General features: G+C 42.5%; 1 protein-coding gene across 4 annotated transcripts in view; it reads left to right on the forward strand.

Annotated features, from left to right (window-relative positions):
• SLC39A10 (solute carrier family 39 member 10) overlaps positions 1-18,880 on the forward strand; it is a 455,594-nt gene that overhangs the window by 139,356 nt on the left and 297,358 nt on the right. For all 4 annotated transcript variants that reach the window (XM_078680416.1, XM_078680415.1, XM_078680418.1 and 1 more), the window contains one exon: positions 15,127-15,296. In XM_078680416.1, coding sequence (XP_078536542.1) covers positions 15,127-15,296 — 170 coding nt within the window. The remainder of the gene's footprint in view (positions 1-15,126; positions 15,297-18,880) is intronic.

The raw sequence follows: 18,880 nt of genomic DNA on the forward strand, positions 1-18,880 counted from the left end.
GACTCATACTGGTTGTAAACTTTGACCAATCCCAGGATAAGGACCTTTAAAGGCCAAGCATGAAGATAGATCACAAGCAAATGCGTGCTTAGCAAAACCGTTATTGCATAGGACGACCGCACAACTACTATAGTCCGGTCCTCCATACCCAAGAGGAACGTATATATCTATGCTACGACAGAAATTGAATCTTTGTCTTGAGAAAGGTGGATAAAATTCCAACAACCACCGAAACGCGTCGACGCCCCAGTACAGTGTGATTCTTGGTTTAAACACTGATGTTGACACATTATGATCTTAGAGTGCATATCATCAGTGCCCTAAAAAGAATATTAGAACACACACTTTGTATTGTACATACTGTATGTCTTACTGTTTTTTCTGTCTGTTCTTAGCAATATTGCTGGTCAATATTGAATGTGGGATTGCTATTTTATTGTTATCATTATTTTAACCTGTGTTAAGCAGTTCACTTGGTTTCTGCTTTTTTAATTTTACTGTATACAATACATTTTGTCACTTTTTTTACTCTATATTTCCTGGTATTAGTTATTGCTTTCTCCATTTATGGTGTTTATGTACATGACCTTGCTCAAGGGAATCGTTATTATTTGACCGTCCAGTATCCTACAGGCCTCGGTCTCACTACGAACGGCTACATTCCCAACCTGAGCCACAGGGTCAAATGCCACAAGTGCCTTACCAGCTGTGAGCAGAGAACAGACAGCTACAGGGTCGCACCATCGCTCACAACTATCATCTTGTGCCAGTTCCGCGTTGCTAACACTTACTTCCTTATCACCCACCCTGCCCCACTGCGGCGCCTGAATGAGCAGCAGCAACATAGCCTGACTAAAAGAAGCTACTGCTGAGCTACACTACCTCGCTCCACCATGGCCGGTCGAAGGTACCTGTGGACTCCACAGCCAATCAGTACTTCGGATTATTGTAGAGCACACTGGGATTGGCTGAAGGCCCCCAATGCTCCAATCAGAGGTCATTTTACACAGCCCACTTCGAGAGGACGCGCCAAATTTGTTCAGCAGTGGGATTGGTTGTTATGTGACGCTAAAGTACTAAATTACAGATGAATTATACCAGTTAAAAGAACAGCGACCTACAACGGCTATTAGGCTGGATAGATGGACGGTCCATGTAAGTAGAACGCAGGTAGCCCCATTATGTAGAGTGTCATTCGCTATGTTGTGTTTTTTGGGATCTATTTCCGAGCATGGCATTCTAGTTCAAGCTGCCGCTCCGCTGTTGTAGCGAGGCGGCTTTATCTTTAGTATTCTAGTGATAATAACACTAATAGCACCTTGTTTTTACGTGGTCCTTCGCGTCACTCTTCAGCCGTTTGTAAGAACTGCAAGTCCCTGGTGTCAACGTTACATCATGTTCGAGGCATGTGGGCTGCTGAATTCATATCTGTGCATAGATCGCCGCCTAGAGTTGGGTCCGGATGATTGCACTTTGTTGTCCTGGAAGAGTCTTCGAAGTATCACGAGATAGGTGCACCTCCCCTGGACTACAGTGCGCATGGGCATCTTTTCCATCCTCAGATTGTTCGGATGCTAATTCCTATACTCCAACTTCGGAATCGAAAACAAAACTTTTCTAAAGGCCTTCGACTTCGACAGTATTGTCCTCGTTCGGTTCCTCTCTACTCGATCCAGCTTTCCATCTCGACTCGGTCGTCAACGCAGGCCGTTGGGCCTTTTCGACGCCACGTGAGCTGACCGTCGATGGAAAGAAGCAAGTTTAAAAGGTGCTCACAATGCCACTCCAAGTTCCCACATACTGAAAAACACTCAGTATGCAACAAGTGCCTTTCCCCAGACCATAGGGAAGAAACCTGCCCAGCCTGCGCCCAGTTTCGGTCGAAGAAAACGATACGGATCCGACGGGCCGCTAGGCAAGAAATGCAGCGACAGGCACCGGAACTGGACAACATCTTCGATGATGACCAGGAACTACCGGAAGCTCCAGACTCGGACCTAGAGATAGTCACCGTCGAGGACTACTCGGACTCCGATGACGAGATCCCACCGGGGCAAATCGTAAGTACTCTGCCCCGACACCAATCAGCCCGTTACCGAAAGCTCTGGTTGAGGCATCGCCAAAAGGCCTTAGCCAAGATCATAAAGTTTCGCCAGCCCCGCCATCCGGCTCTGCTCCGAAACCGAAACCTTCAGAAAACCCAGGGCCTAGTACCATCGTCCCGAAGAAGGTTCCAGAGCCAGAAAAGGTCGTCGACCCGAAGGGCGCCGAACCGAAAAAGGCCGGACAGCCAAAAAGCGTCGAGCCTAAAAAGACTGTCGACCACAAGAAGGCTGCTCAGCCAAAGACTGTCGACCCCAAAAAGGTAGTCAAACCGAACAAAGGCACGGAGCCGCAGGGCGCCGAACCAAAGAAGGTCGCCGACCCAATCAAGCCTACTCCAAAGTCCGTCGACCCGGCAAAGGTCGCCGACAAGAAGGGTGCCGTACCGAAGCCCGTACCACGTCCGGAAAAACCAGTTGACCCAAAGATAAGTCCCCGGACAACACCAGTCGATCCGAAAAAGAACGTAGACTCGGGAAAGGACACTCATCCAAAGAAGTCCAAAGAGCACAAAAAACATGTAGAACCGAAAGTTCCAGTCGCCCCAAAAACACCCGTCAACCCGAAAACAGGGTCCGAGCCGAAGAAAACTACCAAAACCCCAAAAGTCGTCGAAAAACAAGGTGTTACCGACCCAAAAAAGTCTAACACTCAACCCAGGATTGTAGAGGAAGAACTCTTCCACCCAGATCCATCAGACGACCAGGCAAAGATATACATTAATCCAGAGACTGGTAAAGTTACCATACTGCACAGGAAAAAGAGGCCGTTGGACTCTGGCTCTCATTCCCCTAGTCCATTAAAGAAAAAGGACTTTGGGACTTCTCCCTCTAGACCCTTCATCCCTTTTCAGCCTATCATGCCTACTACACCTTTTGCTCCTTACTCTCCTTACTCTCCTTCTCACCACGGGGACAATGAGGGTAACATGGGGGATGAACCACAGACTCAATATGATTTCCCACAAGATCCTCAACCACAAGAGGAACCATGGGAAGAGCCAACGGACCCTTACAACACCCATCCCATCCCTGATGTACCCTCTTATCCTACTAAGCCGTCACCTACTAATGACACCATAGTCTTCAATCAACTCATAGACAGGGCTGCACAATTCCACAATGTAGACATGCATAATGACCCTGTCGAGGAAGACTTCTTATTTGACACCTTCCCTACCTCGGAAAAAAGTGTCAGAACACTTTCCATGTTAAAGGGAGTTCTCAAACATGCACCCGACATATTCTAGGATACCGCCAGGGCACGGGTAATCAATCCCAGAATAGAAAAAAGTATAGGGCAGCTCCTACAGACCCTACTTACGTCAGAGGGCAGTTACCACTATACTCACTGGTAGTGGCTAATGCACGTAAAAGGACCAACTCCCAAACAACAGGGGAAGCACCTCCCCCTGATAAAGAATCAAAAATACTGGAGGCATCAGGCAAAAGGGTAGCAGCACAAGCCTCCAACTCATGGAGGATTGCTAACACACAAGCCCTACTCGCTCGTTACGATAGAGCGCATTATGATCAGCTCGAAAGCCTAATGCAACACCTACCTGAGCCTTTTAAAGCACAAGCTGATTACCTCATACAAGAGGGAAAATTCATAACTAACGCCTCCATCAAATGTGCGCTTGACGCAGCAGACACCGCAGCTAGGTCAATTAACACCAGCGTCTTACTACGCAGACATGCTGCGTATTTCCGGCTTTAAGAATGAGGTGCAGTCCACCATTCTTAACCAACCTGTAAATCAGGATTTTCTATTTGGGCCTGCTGTCGACACCATTTTGGATAAAATGAAAAAAGACACAGAAACAGCAAAGTCAATGGGGGCATTGCAATTTCAGCAACATAGAGGCTCCTTTCGATGCTCCTCATACAGAGCAACTACACGAGGAAATAACCTCGTAAACATCTGCCTCATACAAAAGTAACACACAAGGTTCCTTCAACAAAAACACAAACAGAGGAGGTTATAGGGGCAACAATAATAAGGGAAGAGGACGTGGAGGCAATAACACCAGAGCCTCCACTGCCACAAAACAGTGACTCCATTACGCTACCTCCAGACCACCTAACACCGGTCGGAGGTAGACTACAACAGTTCCTACCTGTCTGGCACGCAATTACCACGGACAGGTGGGTGAGAGAAATTATCCAGTTTGGTTATTGCCTAGAACTGACTTCTACACCACCAAACATACCACCCAGACATCGTCCTATGTCCACGGAACACATCACCCTGCTTCAACAGGAGGTCAAATGCATGCTGGAAAAGGGGGCCATAGAGCAAGTCCCTTTCCACCAGCAAGGGACAGGAGTATACTCCCTTTACTTCCTTATTCCCAAGAAGGACGGTTCCCTCAGACCAATATTAGACCTCAGACCCCTAAATCAATATATACTATCTGAGCACTTCCATATGATCACACTACAACAAGTGCTCCCGTTGCTACAACAAGGAGACTTCCTAGCAACACTGGACCTCAAAGATGCATATTTTCACATACCCATCCATCCAGCCCACAGAAAATATCTCAGGTTCACAATAGAAGGTCAACACTACCAATTCAAGGTTTTGCCCTTCGGGGTTACCACGGCTCCAAGAGTGTTTACAAAATGCTTAGCGACAGTGGCAGCACATCTCAGAAGGCAACACATCTATGTGTACCCTTATCTGGACGATTGGCTGATACAAGCAAAATCGTACCAACATTTTGCAGCACACACATCTCAAACACTTCAGTTGCTACACAGCCTAGGGTTTTCAATCAACTACCCAAAATCGCATCTATAACCATCCCACGCACAGCAATACCTGGGAGCCACTATAAACACCTCAGTGCCAAAGGCATATCCAAACTCAGCAAGGATAGCCAGCATGCAGATACTCATCCGCAAATTCCTGTCTCAACACACTCTGCCAGCTCGAGTCTTTATGCAGCTCATAGGCATGATGGCCTCATGCATATTCATTGTCCCCCATGCCAGAATTCAAATGCGCCCATTACAAGAATGCCTAGCACGGCAATGGAACCAGGCTCGAGGACAACTAAAAGACCTTGTGTTGGTAGACCGTCGTGCTCACAACTCTCTGCAGTTGTGGAACCCACAAAACCTTTCCAAGGGGCGACTGTTCCAAGAGCCGGTTCCACAACTAGTACTAACAGCGGACGCATCACTGACAGGCTGGGGAGCCCATCTCCTTCAATATACAGTACAAGGGCTCTGGACAACCAAACAGAAAAGGCTGCATATCAGCCAACTAGAGTTGCTAGCGATATTCCTAGCTCCAAAAGCATTTCAGAAATACTTTTACAGCAAGACGGTGTTGATCCGGACGAACAACATGACCGCAATGTACTATATCCAGAAACAGGGAGGAACGCACTCTCCACAGCTGTCCCATCTGGCCCAAAGCATATGGAAGTGGGCGATTCCCAAAAACATTTTTCTCCTAGCGGAACACCTTCCAGGGAAGGACAATCAGATTGCCGACCTGCTCAGCAGGCACAGCCAACAACTACACGAATGGGAGATTCACCCCCAAGTTCTCCAGCCATTCTTCGAAGAGTGGGGTCACCCAGAGATAGACCTGTTTGCCACAAAAGAAAACTCCAAATGCCAGTACTTTGCCGCCAGGTTCCCTAATCCATTGTCACAGGGCAATGCGATATGGATGAACTGGTCAGGTGGATTTGCATACGCTTTTTCCCACAGCACCGCTGATCCGCTGGTGGCACGCAAACTGCGGCAACACTCACGCTAATCCTAGTTGCTCCCACATGGGCGAGACAACCGTGGTACACAATGTTCCAAGAACTTTCAGTAGGTCCTCATCAAAGACTGTGCCTTGCACCCCATCTTCTAACTCAGAACCATGGAGAAATCAGACACCCAGATCCCAATCAGATGAACCTAGCGATCTGGCTCCTGAGGTCTTGGAATTTGGATACCTTAACTTGCCCCCAGACTGCATGAACATCATTAGGGAGGCAAAACGACCAACCACACGAGCGTGCTATGCAGCTAAATGGAAAAGATTTGTTATTTACTGCAATAATAACCAAATTAACCCGTTAGACGCTTCCATACAAAACATTATATGTTACCTGCTGCATCTACAAAGATGTAACTTAGCATACTCTTCTATACGACTACACCTTGCTGCTATAGCAGCATACCTTCAAAACAGGCAACACCTTTCACTGTTTAGAGTACCAGCAATCAAAGCCTTCATGAAGGGTTTGAAAAGGGTGATCCCTCCAAGACACCCCCCTTCCCCAGTCTGGAATCTAAATATAGTACTTACCAGACTTATGGACCCTCCTTTCGAACCCCTACACTCATGCGAACTACAATTCTTAACGTGGAAGGTTGCATTCTTGGTTGCCATTACCTCACTCAGAAGAGTGAGCAAATTACAAGCACTTACAATTCAAGAACCTTTCATGCAAATACATGCCAACAGGGTGGTTCTTAGAACCAACCCTAAATTCATGCCTAAGGTTGTCTCCAATTTCCATATCAATCAATCAATAGAACTGCCAGTATTCTTTCAAAATCCACAGTCAGTAGCTGAGAGAGCCCTACACACATTAGATGTAAAAAGGGCTCTACTTTATTATGTGGACAGAACTAAATCATTTAGAACAACAAAACAATTATGTGTTGCTTTTGCACCACAACACAAAGGAAATCCTATTTCAAAGTCAGAAATAGCCAGATGGATAGTTAAATGCATTCAAATATGTTATCAAAAAGCAAAACACACTTTAACCGTCCCCCCCAAGAGCACACTCTACAAGGAAAATGGGGGCATCCAGGGCTTTCCTAGGAAATATTCCTCTTGAAGACATCTGTAAGCCAGCCACATGGACCACCATACACACTTTCACAAAACACTACTGTGTAGATGTGCAAGCAAAACAGCAAGCTGCTGTAGGCCAGGCTGTCCACAAAACTCTTTTTCAAACTGCTGCAGCTGGCACAGGTAGCCACTGCTAGAGGAGATACTGCTATACAGTCTATGCACAGATATGAATTCAGCAGCCCACATGCCTTGAACGGAATATGCTACTTACCAGTATGCATCTGTTCTTGGCATGTAGGGCTGCTGACATTCATATCGCCCGCCCTCCTCCCCGGTGCCTGTTGCAGCTGCAGCATTATCTCTGGCATGGCCATCTCTTACTTTACTATCTCCATCTCTGCCACAATGGCGAAAAACAATCTGAGGATGGAGAAGATGCCCATGCGCACTGTAGTCCAGGGGAGGAGTCACCTATCTCGTGATACTTCGAAGACTCTTCCAGGATAGCAAAGTGCAATCATCCGGACCCAACACTATGTGGCGATCTATGCACAGATATGAATGTCAGCAGCCCTACATGCCAAGAACAGATACATACTGGTAAGTAGCATATTCCTTATGGTACTCATGTTGGGGACCCTTGTTTCTTTGCTGCTCCAATCACCTAGAGCTGTAATCGTAGACCCGGTGGCAGTATAGGGATGCAGACTCGAATATAGTACTATGCTGAGGTGCGGCCGTAGCGAGATCACGCTGGCTTTTTATCTATAGAAATTCGTTGTTTATGCATCATTGGTAAATATTTCTGTTTTAACACCGAGAGCTCTCTGTGGCTCGCTTTGTGGACTGCATGAGGGCAACAGCTAGTTTATTGTTTTGCAGGCTAATTTGTAGCGCCTTACTACACTTACTCCCGTTCGCCCCTAGCTCGCTTCCTCCCTTCCCTGGCCCTGCCCTTCCACTCTACGTTGTGTGCTGGTACTATTCACAGCCAGGCATCGCTATACACAAACGCTCTGCGGGTTTCAAGCCCCTGCCAACCAATAAATTACTTTATATAGTGCGCGTTCTGTTACTGCACCAGCACCCGCCATAAGCCTAGCCGCAGTGCTAACATGATAATCTTCTATCACAACATTACCTTACTGGGTAGTGTCTTACTATTTTTTTAATAGGCTTTTGCGCTTTTCATTTTGTCGTTAGCAAAATACTTTTACCCTATATACGCTCCACGGTCTGCACACATGCAATGTTACAATAATCTTCTAACGGAGCATTACCCCACGGGGTAGCGTATACGCTTCTGCAACTTTCATTTTGGCCATGATAAATAATTTTGCCTTGTTTAAACTACCAAACCGGGGAACTGAGGAACAATTTTCTTGCTTGCATTGGGGCACATTGCGCTTTTGTCACAGCTCTAAGAGTTAAGTCAAGGGAGCGCCTCTGATGGCTCTCTACTACTCACTTTCTACTGCTCACATTCTACTACTCTCTACTACTCACTTTCTACTATTCTCTGCTACTCTCTACTAATTTTCTACTACTATCTACTCATTCTCTACTACTCTCTTCTCATTCTCTACTATTCACTACTACTCTCTACTACTCACTCTACTACTCTCTACTTCTCTCTCTACTACTCTCTACTCACTCTCTATTACTCTTGCGCTACCTCTCGCTCTGCCTCTCTCTCTGCCTCTCTCTACTACTCTCTACTTTCTACCTCTCTACTCTCTATCTCTCTACCCGCACACATATGCACACACACGTGTATATATATATATATATATATATGCATTTATATATATGTATGTGTATATATATTGTGTGTATATATATATATATATATATATATGTATATATATGTATATATACACATACATATACATAATCTGCATATCTATATAAATACAAATATAAATGCATGCATACATATACATATATGCATATGCAATAGGTCTCACATTTGCGAGAGATTAAGCTATTGGCATTGTAAATGACAATGCCATTTATTTATCGGTTATCAAAACCAACACATAAATACAAATTTTGTCATTTACAATGCCAATAGCTCTAACTTTTGCAAAGGCGAGACCGTTGCATAGTAAATGCTTGTTTTTAAGTGAATCCATGTTTAGAGATGACCGGAGAAGCCATTCGGCAGTTGGTCCTTTTCTTTTTTAAAGTCTGTGTGTGTTCAAAACAGACCTTTATTTTGCATTTGCTTAATAGCTGATGGAATTGATTTTGAATTAATTTTTCTCTGGGCAGATTGTTTTAATTGTTCCAAAGAGTAACCTCTGCCGCTGGTGTTTTCTTTCTCATAACTGCTGCTACGATAGTACGGGGCTTCACTGCTCACCTAATCTAAATATCTGCTGCTACTTTCACCTGTTTGAACATTCGCCTGTTTGCACATTTTGAATGAGCTCGTTTTTAACCATGCTTTTAATGTTTTTTAACCTTTGTCCTGAAATGATGTGTTGAGGGCAAATTACCTTGTACTTCAGTTGGGATGATTTCCCGGTCCGTCAAGGTCGATACCGCTTGCACGGAGGGAAGGACCTCGTTAGTTTCACTTTAAGGCTTTCTCCCCGCGCACTCACTTCCGGTGGTCAGCACTCTAGTTGCTGACATCTTCTCTACTTAAGGCCACGCTGAAACGGCCGCGCAGCGGAATTAACTGCTGCTGTTGTTTTCTTTCTCATAACTGCTGCTACGATAATACGGGGCTTCACTGCTCACCTACTCTATATATCTGCTGCTACTTTTGCCTGTTTGCACATTCGCCTGTTTGCACATTTTGAATGAACTCGTTTTTAACCATGCTTTTAATGTTTTTTAACCTTTGTTCTGAAATGATGTGTTGAGGGCAAATTACCTTGTACTTCAGTTAGGAGACTTCCCTGGTCCGTCACGGTTGATTCCGCTTGCATGGAGGGAAGGACCTCGTTAGTTTCACTTTAAGGCTTTCTCCCCGCGCACTCACTTCAGGCGGTCAGCACTCTAGTTGCTCACATCTTCTCTACTTAAGCCCGCGCTGTAACAGCCGCACAGCAGGCGAGCCGGCGGCGCACTGAAGGCACACCATAGGCAAGCCCGTCTGCGCCCATCCGCGCCTGGACCGGGCCCAGGGCCGGAAACCCTGATCCATGCTCACCAGACAAAAATATGATTACATATTCTGGTAAGAGCTTGCTGCGTCTACGTCCACCAATGTATAATAAATGTTATCAGTTTGACTGTAATAATCTGACAAAACTGTTGCACCCCTTATGCCCAGGTTGCGTCAGTATGCTACCAGAGATGCTGGTCATGCCTCCTAGTTGCCAAGAAAGCCCACTGTCGCTGGACCTCACAAATAATGAAATACAACTAGCACTCATCAATGCTAGATCATTGGTGAAACATAAATACGAAATTGCAGACTTCATTATAGATTATAAAATTGATGTTTTATTTGTGACTGAGACTTGGGGCGATGATTCGTCAAATTTTGATTTTAATATTGCGACACCACCAGGTTATAGTAATTATAGACAAGACAGGCAGTTACAAAGAGGTGGCGGTCTTGCGGTGATACATAAAGCCGAACTTGGTTCCTTCTGTTCAAAAATAGATACATCAGCCTGTGAAGCATTGCTTTTTAAGATCACTCTTTCCGCCCAAGAATCTTTTAAAAGACTTTTGATATACCGTCCGCCAGGCCCTAGAGCTGATTTCCTAGTAAATATCCACTCTTTGCTAGAGTACAGCCTCCACTCGAAATCTTTTACAGTTTTGGGAGATATGAACTTCCATTTGGAAACTAGGTAAGACAGAGACATGGAGGAAATGCTAGATCTAACTGTGGAATACGGTCTTAATCAGTTGATTTTGGGTGCTACACATGCGGCTGGACATACTCTTGATGGCCTGTTCACCAGTGACCAGCTATCTCTAAAGTCACTACTTTCCCGGTAATCTGGTCAGACCACCAAGCTATTTTCTTTAAATATAAGCGTTTATGTTCCAATGGTCTAAATAATGAGAACATAAAGACTATAAGCAGGGCCTGCCAAAAAATTGACCACAGAACTTTTGTCAATGAGCTTGGCAATAGCGAAGAGAAGATGTAGAATGATGCTGACATGGCAGCCACAAAATATACCCTCTGGCTTGAAACTAACTTTGCAAAATTAGCTCCCAATATGCCGATTAATAAAAACAGAAAATTACCCTTGGCCCCTTGGTTTTCTGAAGCCTTAAGAATAGACAATCAGGCATGTAGGAGACAGGAAAGGATATGGCAAAAAAAATATGAACTTACAGAGAAAAATAGATATAAATCTATGATCTCAGTTTTTAAGAAATAGTTGATTGAAGAAAAAACTCTCTATTACACAACAAAGATTGAAAAAGCTAGTGGGTCAAGCAAAGAACTTTTTCGTACTGTGAAAAACTTAACTACAGCTCAAAAAGATGACCCTACTACCTTTAACCAAGAATTTTGTGATGCCTTGGCTCTTTCTTTTAGATCCAAGGTTGAACATATTTATGAGCAGTTCACTCAATCAACTGCAGCGGATAAAACAATTGTAAATGATGCTACTGAGCAAACTTTGGGGTTCAATTTTTCGCTGAGTTCGCCTACGCAAGCCACCGAACTAATAACTATGATTAAGTCTGGTTCCCTAGAAGATCCTTGCCCTCCCAAAATTCTACAAACTATCAATATTCTTGCTGGTCCCCATCTCTCCAAAATATTTAACCAGATCATAGATCAGGGATCTTTCCCCACTATATGGAAGAAGACTTGTATCTTGCCTCTCTTAAAAAAAAAAACAACTTAGACGCAATGGACACTGCCAACTACAGACCGATTACAAGAATTCCCCTTCCAACCAAGATAATGGAGAAGATCGTGAATGCCGAACTGGCAACTTTTATTGCGGCTTATCAAGTTTTAGATCATAGCCAGTTTGGTTTTAGAGCGAACCATAGTACTGAGTCTGCTCTGATTAAGACCACAGAGGAAACACGCGTGTCATTGGACAGCGGGGGTTCAGCAGCCTTTGTGCTGCTGGACTTATCCGCTACATTTCACACAGTGGATCACTCTCTCTTGGTTCGGCGTTTAAAAGAGATTGGAATTGGAGGTAAAGCCCTTGCCCTGCTGACATCTTTCTTATCTGAGAGAACTCAATCAGTGCACCTGGGAAATTTTAGGTCGGCACCTTTTTCTCTCCCATGCGGGGCCCCACAGGGCTCTTCAATAAGCCCTACGCTTATTAATATTTATGTAGCAGAGCTAGCGCCTCTGATTAGAAGCTTCAATCTTATTCCAACGTCATAAGCTGATGACACTCAGCTGGTGATTTCCACAGTGGATAAAGGCACTAATCATTCGCTTAACCTTCACAATTGCATGTTGTCTCTTAGTCACTGGGTGAGTACTCATTGCTTGAAGCTGAACTCGAGTAAAACAGAGGTGATAATGTTTGGAAATCGCTCTCCTTCTTGGTCCCCTGCCTCGTGGCCGGACAGTCTTGGACCTCCCCCGACACCCGTAGACAAAGTAAAAAATCTTGGGGTCATTATAGATGGAAAGTTGAATTTTAAGACTCAAGTCTCTAAAGTAGTGTTGCCTTCATTTTATATGATTAAAACTATTAGGAAAGTTCTGCCATTCATTCCTAAACCCTGCAGAAAATCATTAGTAACTGCCTTAGTCTTGTCCAAACTTGACTATTGTAACAGTTTGTACATTAAGGTTCAGTCTGCCCTCCTTTGGACGTTACAGGCAGTACAAAATGCGGCTGCTAGACTGATCTTGGATATTCTAAAATTTCAATTGATCAGAGCTGAACTGAGAAAACTCCACTGGCTGCCAGTCTGCCAGCGGATAAAATTTTAAACTCTCTGCATTTCTCATAAAGCACTACATAGAGAAGGACCGAAGATCTTCGAGAACCTGTTTAGATGGTACTCCCCAAACAGAGTGCTGCTGTCAGCAAATGCTTACCTTATGCAGCCAGCCAGGATGTATAAGATGAACTGGGGTGGGAGGAGTTTAGCTTTTAATACCATCAAAGAATGGAACCCTCTCCCGTTATATCTCAGAAAAATTACCCATCATCTGGAATTCAGTAAACAGCTTAAGACCTGGTTATTTCAGTAGTAGTATAGGTGAACACAGCACTTTTAGTCCGCTAGTGCCAAGACACCGGAGGGTATTCGTGCGCTGCACAAATTTCATTAACATTGACCTAGGAGTGGTTTTTGCGAACGACTGCATCACTATTAGGAAAGGATAACATTCGTCAATAAATCTCACATAGTGGCTCCATTTCTAGCTCATTACGCTTTTTGAAACATTGCTGTAAACTAACCAAGTGTGTTATAAGTAGGGTTGCAAAAAGCTGGTTTCACACTCTAAGTTCATCCTGCTTTAACACTGACCGTCTTTTAATTACCTTAGGTAGGTTTTGCGCAAAGCCTGTAATCTTTTTCTGCCAATTAAAATGTTGAAACAGCATAACAAACTATAATCTCTACCCAACCCTCGTGTCAAGATAATTAACGGATTTCCACAGTTGAGCACTTCTTTTTAAAAGATAGTATTTTGTTTGTGTGTACTGAGAGAAAGAGTTGATGAATATGCAAGTTTAACGACTTTGGCTGCTTTAAGTGGCCTAATTAGTGTGTTTTATTTCACCGCGGCTCCTGTGTCAGCAAATAAGAATACATTTGCCAGTGAATTTATAAGGCACCGCGCTTAATGGTATGCAAATTGCCATTTCCCGTCTCTTCTATTGGTGATTTTTAATGGTGCTTTGTGGGAACTTATACTCGATATGCCTACAAGTTAGGGGCGCGGTGAAAGGGGGGGGGGCAACCCCTTTCAACCTGCCTAAGTCACTAGCTTTGTAGTGGTGGATGATAGATCTGTTGATTCTTAATAGAGGTCATCATGGAGGATGTGCTCTATAGATGAACAGTATTGGGGATCATTATTGGGGGGGGGGTGGTACCTAAGCAGGGAAGGGGACACACTCCTGACCCTAAAGTATGAGGAAGGAGAGTGATACGCCCATGTGAAGAATACAATAATGAACACATTTGGTGTCGCTCCTAAAGAGTATCTCAAGATGCTAAGAAACTCTCACAGTCACAACTGGTTAGGCTAAGTTAATTGACAGCGCCATAAAAGCACTGGAATTGTAGGTGAGGAGCAGTGAGGCAGATTCGTTTGATGAGCTATAGCATTTACTAATGAAAGAGAACATCTTGTATATTTGTTCTTTAGAGTTACACCATAATCTAGTGGATGCCAAGCTGTCTGATCCCCAAACTTTGAGAGGGCAGCTGATGTCCGGGTACGATCTAGGGCAGTGATTCTTAATCTGTGGTCCGGGGACCCCTAATGTCAGCTATGCCTACTCAGGGAGACCGTGTCTGCTTAGAAAATTAAATCATATTATAAGATTAATGAATTGTATACAAAGAAGCATATTAAAATTGAAAATTTTAAAATGTTATGTAAATGTGAAAGAATTTTTAATTAGGTGCTAATAATTATGGTGGTTTCTTCAGATTGATTCATGGGAACAGTTCAAGTACATCAAAAAGAATATTGTATGGACAATGGGTGGCCTCCATTGAATTTAGAAAAGCTCCAACATTCCCATAATTTTTTTCTTTTAATATTTGTGAACGAAATAACATATTTCTTTGTATTTTGAAATAATTTCTAAATAACAAGAGAAAACATTATTTGCACAGGGAGCACAGCTTCAGGTACATCATTGTTCCACATTACATAGGATTGAAAAGAGGATGAGGCTCTCCAACCCACAAGAAACTATGTAATGGTGCAGGTAAAAAACATGGTACCCCATCCCAGTTTGTTAACCCTTGCGTATTACTGACCTAATGCACAATCAAACCATGCATGCTAGCCAGTTAGTACAGTGCGCTTTACACCAATTATGCTGCATTCCACAACACTACTCTCAATACCCAGCATTGTGGAAGTGTTAACCCTGGCAGTAATTTTCAGTAATCATCAAGTACAGATCATCTGTTTTGTATCATTATTTGCATTTAGAATAATAGGCATATTTGATGTGAAATTGCAAGAATTGTTTCATCGCTGTTTTAATTGTTCAATAAAACTTGATGATGGATTTTGTGTGCTCATTCTTTTTACTCCCTCAGCTTGGGTTTGTGGTCTAATTTCAATCACAGTCATCAGCCTGCTCTCTCTGGTTGGTGTGATTCTGATTCCTATCATAAACCAAGGGTGCTTCAAATTCCTCCTGTCCTTTCTGGTTGCTCTGGCTGTCGGGACGCTAAGTGGCGATGCACTGCTCCACCTATTGCCCCATGTAAGTTAAAACATATATATATATATTTAATAGTTTAATTTAAGTTACAAGGTGGTTTTATGCCATTAAGAATTCAATGTGCCAATTGTGGACTTTCTATGAGCAGCCCAATGTATATGTGAAGTTGTATGTCACTTCAATATCATCTTTATTCAACTGTCAAAATACTCAGGTCTGTGAAACAAACGTCCATGAATACAACACAGAAGACTTAGTTAGACACCTGGGCGGATCCTTTTGAGGTGGCAAGTTTAATTCGAAAAAAACGTAAAATGTATAGCTGTTTTATTTTTTAACAGCACAGAGAAGGTAATTTACAATGGCTATTTGCATTCTTGAATAGCTAAATTATCAGATCTGTCTCCTTAACTTGAACAGGTTTAAATGGTACTCTTGGAGATGTACAGGCCGTTCTGTTTTGTTGCGACTCTCTAACTTCAATGATCATTTTGTGGTCTGTATATAGATTTGACTGCCCACAGATATCCAGGCTGATCTTGTGTACAATAAAGACAATCTAGGTTTCTTTTTTATAAATGTTAGAATGTCTCCCATATAAGAAACCCTTCTAACCTAAGCCATTAAAGATGATTAAGTTAATCAATGTATTAGCCTCAGTAAGAGCCAGTTACACAATTTCAACAGCTGCGTGTTCAGAATTGTCCTCCTACGTGTAAAACAAAAAAATAAGTAACCTATGAATTTGTAATCTATCTTTTTAAATGTGCAGCCTTTTCCAAAGGCCATATATACACTCTCCATAAGCCTTTACACTCCAAGTACATTGAAAAGGGCACAATCATCGATCCAAACAAATTAAATATTGATTCGTATTCCCAACTATGTATTATTTGGCTCAGATCTAAGTAATAGCACACATGCAGTACAGTAAGATGAACTAAAAATGTTCAAGCTGTTTGTTAGGGGGAACAAAATTATCCATTAATAACCAAGTGTAATCTGTGGTGTAGACCCTTCTGATATCAGCACTGATTTGGGAGTCTATTTCTTTCCATTTGTTGGTTAACTCGGTCATAGAAACTTATTTTGGTGGAGAATACCAAAAGTGGCTATCCACTGTATGCTGGTCAAAAACAATCAGTTGTGATGTCATTCTGAAGGCCACAAAGCTTCATGCTTCAATAACATCTTGAGAATTCATGTTTTCTTTTCTGCCTTTGGTTTTACAGGCACATGTGGCATTGGGAGGGAAGCACTCCAAAGGTCATGTGATTATTTTGATTGCTGTGACAATATCCCATGATATAGAGCACGCTGGGAAATCAGTGTGCTCTTGTTTTTGTACATGAAATGGGGTGTAGAGCAACCTTTTAATGTTTTACCCTTATAACCCTGTTTATTCTTTTAAAATCTTAACCATAGGTTTATTACTACTTGCTTCCTATGGCGGTATTTGAGCTTTGGGCCTGTTTAGATTTACTGCATTAATGTGTATGCATGTAGTTGGAGCTATACCTAGTCCTGACGAAGGCCATTGACCTAAACAGGCGCTGAGGGTGGCAGACACAAGTTGGCAATAGATGGCAGGTGTTTAAATCATTGATTTAAAAGATTTTAACCGTGCCTGAGGAATCCACCTATTAAATAGATACTTTTTGGGTTTACTCCTAGATGATTCTAATATATCTAGATCCCTGCATCTACCCAATGTATTCTTAAGCTAAACTCCCTTAAAGTAAGAGCCCATTCTGGTAGTATTTACCTACTAGGATGGGAGAAGGACACCAATGATGAATCATGCCAAAAACATGGGGGTGAGGTGTCTTGATCCATAACTTTTTAAACCTATCTTAAAACCAAGGGTATGACTTTCTTTGACTATCTGTCACATTCTGCTTAATATGACTTTGATAAGGAGGCCGTGAGACAGACTATTTCTCTTTCACTCTCTTTTGTGGTGGCAATATAAAATTAGTGGTGAGACATATGTATTTGTTATGATACCGGTGCAGACAACTATAGATGTTTGAAAATTGGAAATTGAAAGACCCTCTGTTGATTGAGATGATGTCCTTTGGGACAGGATCAAATTGTAAAATGTAGTAACCAATAACCTACAAGCACCTCCATAGAAAAGAGGTTTGTTCCTCAAAGAGCATTAGAGTGTAAATAATAAAAAAAAATGCTTGATGATGTGCAAAAAGTACCATTACTTGAAATGTTTCAAATACTATAGGTTTGTATTTAAAAAATAAATATAATCAAGTAAAATAGATAATTGGAAATTAAAGAAAATATGCAATGGAATTTGCAAAGAAGATAGTTTGCAAAGAAAATTTAATTTTATAATTTTTCTACCAGAGACACTGAGACGACGTTCTTGGAGGATACATTTATGCATCCATTTATCCAGTTTAAGTTTTGTAAGAGTGAAGGATTGGAACAGCTTGTTTGAATTATAATGAAAATGTAGGACATTTATTAATTAAAAAATGAGTATGAAAGTTATTGCAAAAAAAAGTAACAAACTTTGAAAATGAGATTATTTCTACATATTACCTCGATCACTGAGAAAATTACAGAAAGCTTTGAATTCTCCCAAAAGGAAGCATCATGGATGCAAACGTTGATAGACTTCTTATACGAACTCTCCCCCAAACTACAATTGAACAAGACATAAGGAAACACAATTACATTTTGCCAAAGTGAATAAGGTAGAAACTCCATTCCAAGCCTACCTTTTTGCAGTAAAAATCAATATTAAGGAGTTACCCATATTAGACTAAAATTAATGTAATCACGTATTAAATTAAGACTTGAACTACAGGCTAATTATTTTAATATATTACTGACAATACCAGAAAACTTCATCAAACTGACAGTCTTTTAAACCTACCAACAAGATCTTGTTTATTGACCTTACAAGTTACAATCCAAGGAATTTACTTACTGGATATAGTCAGATGAAGCAGTTAAACAGAAATATTGTCAACCCTCAAGTATGTGTTCAAGATTAGCAATGGCACTTAAACTACGTTAAAGCAGAAATGTGTCTTCCTGATGTGTTACTGAAAGCACAGCACAGAGGTCAAAATCCGGACTATTCCAAACTTTGAGACGACGAGAAAAGTAATGGGCAAAGTAAAAAATAGTTTGTGTTTTGATAAAGGATTTAAGAGTGAGCAAAGAAAACATACATGGAAGTCAGTATTGGACAAAAAAGTGACAGTGTCTGTGTTAATTGTATGCTAAATGGATTTCCTATCATCCATCTGTACATGAAGTGACATCAGTGGTTTGCCGCCAAAACTGTCTTTAATAGAAGAAGCAAAGCAAAAGGAGTCCTTCCTATCATGCATCTGCACAGGAAGTGACATCACTGGATGTTCCATCATTCACAAGCACAGGAAGTGACATCTCTCTTCGCCCCTGCCAGGATCTACTTAATGGCTGCCACAGCATGGACAAGCTGCAGGCGCACTGCTGGCATGTAAAAGGCAAGCCCATCTGCGCATGTCCACGCCTGAAGTGCGCACAGTGCTAGAAACCCTGTTCCTCCACCATCCCGCCGCTACTATGCTGCGACCCTCCATGCCCTCAACATGCTCCACACGATGCTGCAC

Source organism: Lissotriton helveticus, chromosome 3_1 (assembly GCF_964261635.1).
Source record: "Lissotriton helveticus chromosome 3_1, aLisHel1.1, whole genome shotgun sequence".
NCBI lineage: Eukaryota > Metazoa > Chordata > Amphibia > Caudata > Salamandridae > Lissotriton > Lissotriton helveticus.